This window comes from Geospiza fortis, unplaced genomic scaffold, assembly GCF_000277835.1.
Source record: "Geospiza fortis unplaced genomic scaffold, GeoFor_1.0 scaffold176, whole genome shotgun sequence".
NCBI lineage: Eukaryota > Metazoa > Chordata > Aves > Passeriformes > Thraupidae > Geospiza > Geospiza fortis.
In genome coordinates this window covers 540,928-541,998 of record NW_005054514.1, presented here as the reverse complement: position 1 = coordinate 541,998, position 1,071 = coordinate 540,928, and the positions used below count along the sequence as shown (strand labels likewise).

General features: G+C 41.5%; 2 protein-coding genes across 2 annotated transcripts in view; one reads left to right on the top strand and one right to left on the bottom strand.

The window, feature by feature from the left end:
• The window catches only part of CDCA2 (cell division cycle associated 2), a 10,487-nt gene extending 9,488 nt beyond the window's left edge, over window positions 1-999 (bottom strand). Inside the window, 2 exon segments of the mRNA XM_031063571.1 lie at window positions 2-126; window positions 828-999. Of these exon segments, the coding sequence (XP_030919431.1) occupies window positions 2-67 (66 nt within the window). The 5' untranslated portion in view covers window positions 68-126; window positions 828-999.
• KCTD9 (potassium channel tetramerization domain containing 9) overlaps window positions 912-1,071 on the top strand; it is a 9,102-nt gene continuing 8,942 nt past the window's right edge. Inside the window, exon 1 of the mRNA XM_005428960.3 lies at window positions 912-1,043. Coding sequence (XP_005429017.1) covers window positions 912-1,043 — 132 coding nt within the window. The remainder of the gene's footprint in view (window positions 1,044-1,071) is intronic.

Below are 1,071 nucleotides of genomic sequence, written 5' to 3'. Positions count from 1 at the left end.
GGAAAGAGGCCTCTTCCTTCTGTTCATTTTCTTTGACTTTCAGGGGAGTTTTAGATCCTCTGAACATTGTTTGGGACTTATTTGAAGGAACATCCACTCAGCCTTTGCTACTATAATTACAGATTCCTATAAAAAGGAAAAAAAAAACCTTATTACTTGCTAAGAGTAAGAGCTCACTACCATGCTCAAGCTCCTCCCAAAACCACACTTTTCCTGGACAAGGTGTTTAACAGAGGGGTGGGAAGGGAAACTGATCCCCAAAAACCTGCAGGGAAAGGACACAAGGGGCAGGGACCAGAAAGAAAAACACAGAGCAATAAAAACCTGCATTATAAACGTGCACAGGAGTGGCTCAGGGTAAGGAGCCACAAGGCTGTGATGTCACTCTGTCAAACTTCACATTAATATAAAATACGTGTATAAAATACAATAATCACAATCGCACTGCGGCTGTTTTGCTCCAAGTGTTACAATAAATATCAGCAGTTTAATGCTACTTTTAATAACACTAATTAGTAGCAGCAGAAAGAGAATACAAAAGGAAAGAAACTGGAAACATACAAATACATTAGAAAGAAAACAGCAGAAGAAACACTAATAATATTTTTTTAACTACTAGGACTATATATATTTTATTATATTATAGATATTTTATTTTTTATATATATATATACATAATATATATTTTAACTACTATCTACTAAGTAGAAACTTTAGAAGGTTAGGTTTTTTTGCAGTTAGTTTCTTAAGTTAATGATGTACAACTCAATAACGTGACTCTGAAACTTCCCTTCTGCAAACACGCGCACTTTTAGAGATAAAATTACCTAAATCAATCTGCTTTACAACGCTTGGGCAACCTTTTCCTTTCTTATTTCTTCTTTTTCTGCCCTCAGGCCCAGCGGAGACCGATGGCTTCAGCCACAGCCACCGGCCGAGGGGGCAGAAACTCCCAACGCGGGGCTCCCGGGTCTGCACCGCCCCCTGGGCACTCGCAGCCCGCAATCCCGGAGCGCACCCCCGGTACCACCCGGGTACCCCCGGTACCGCCCGGGTACCCCCGGTACCCCC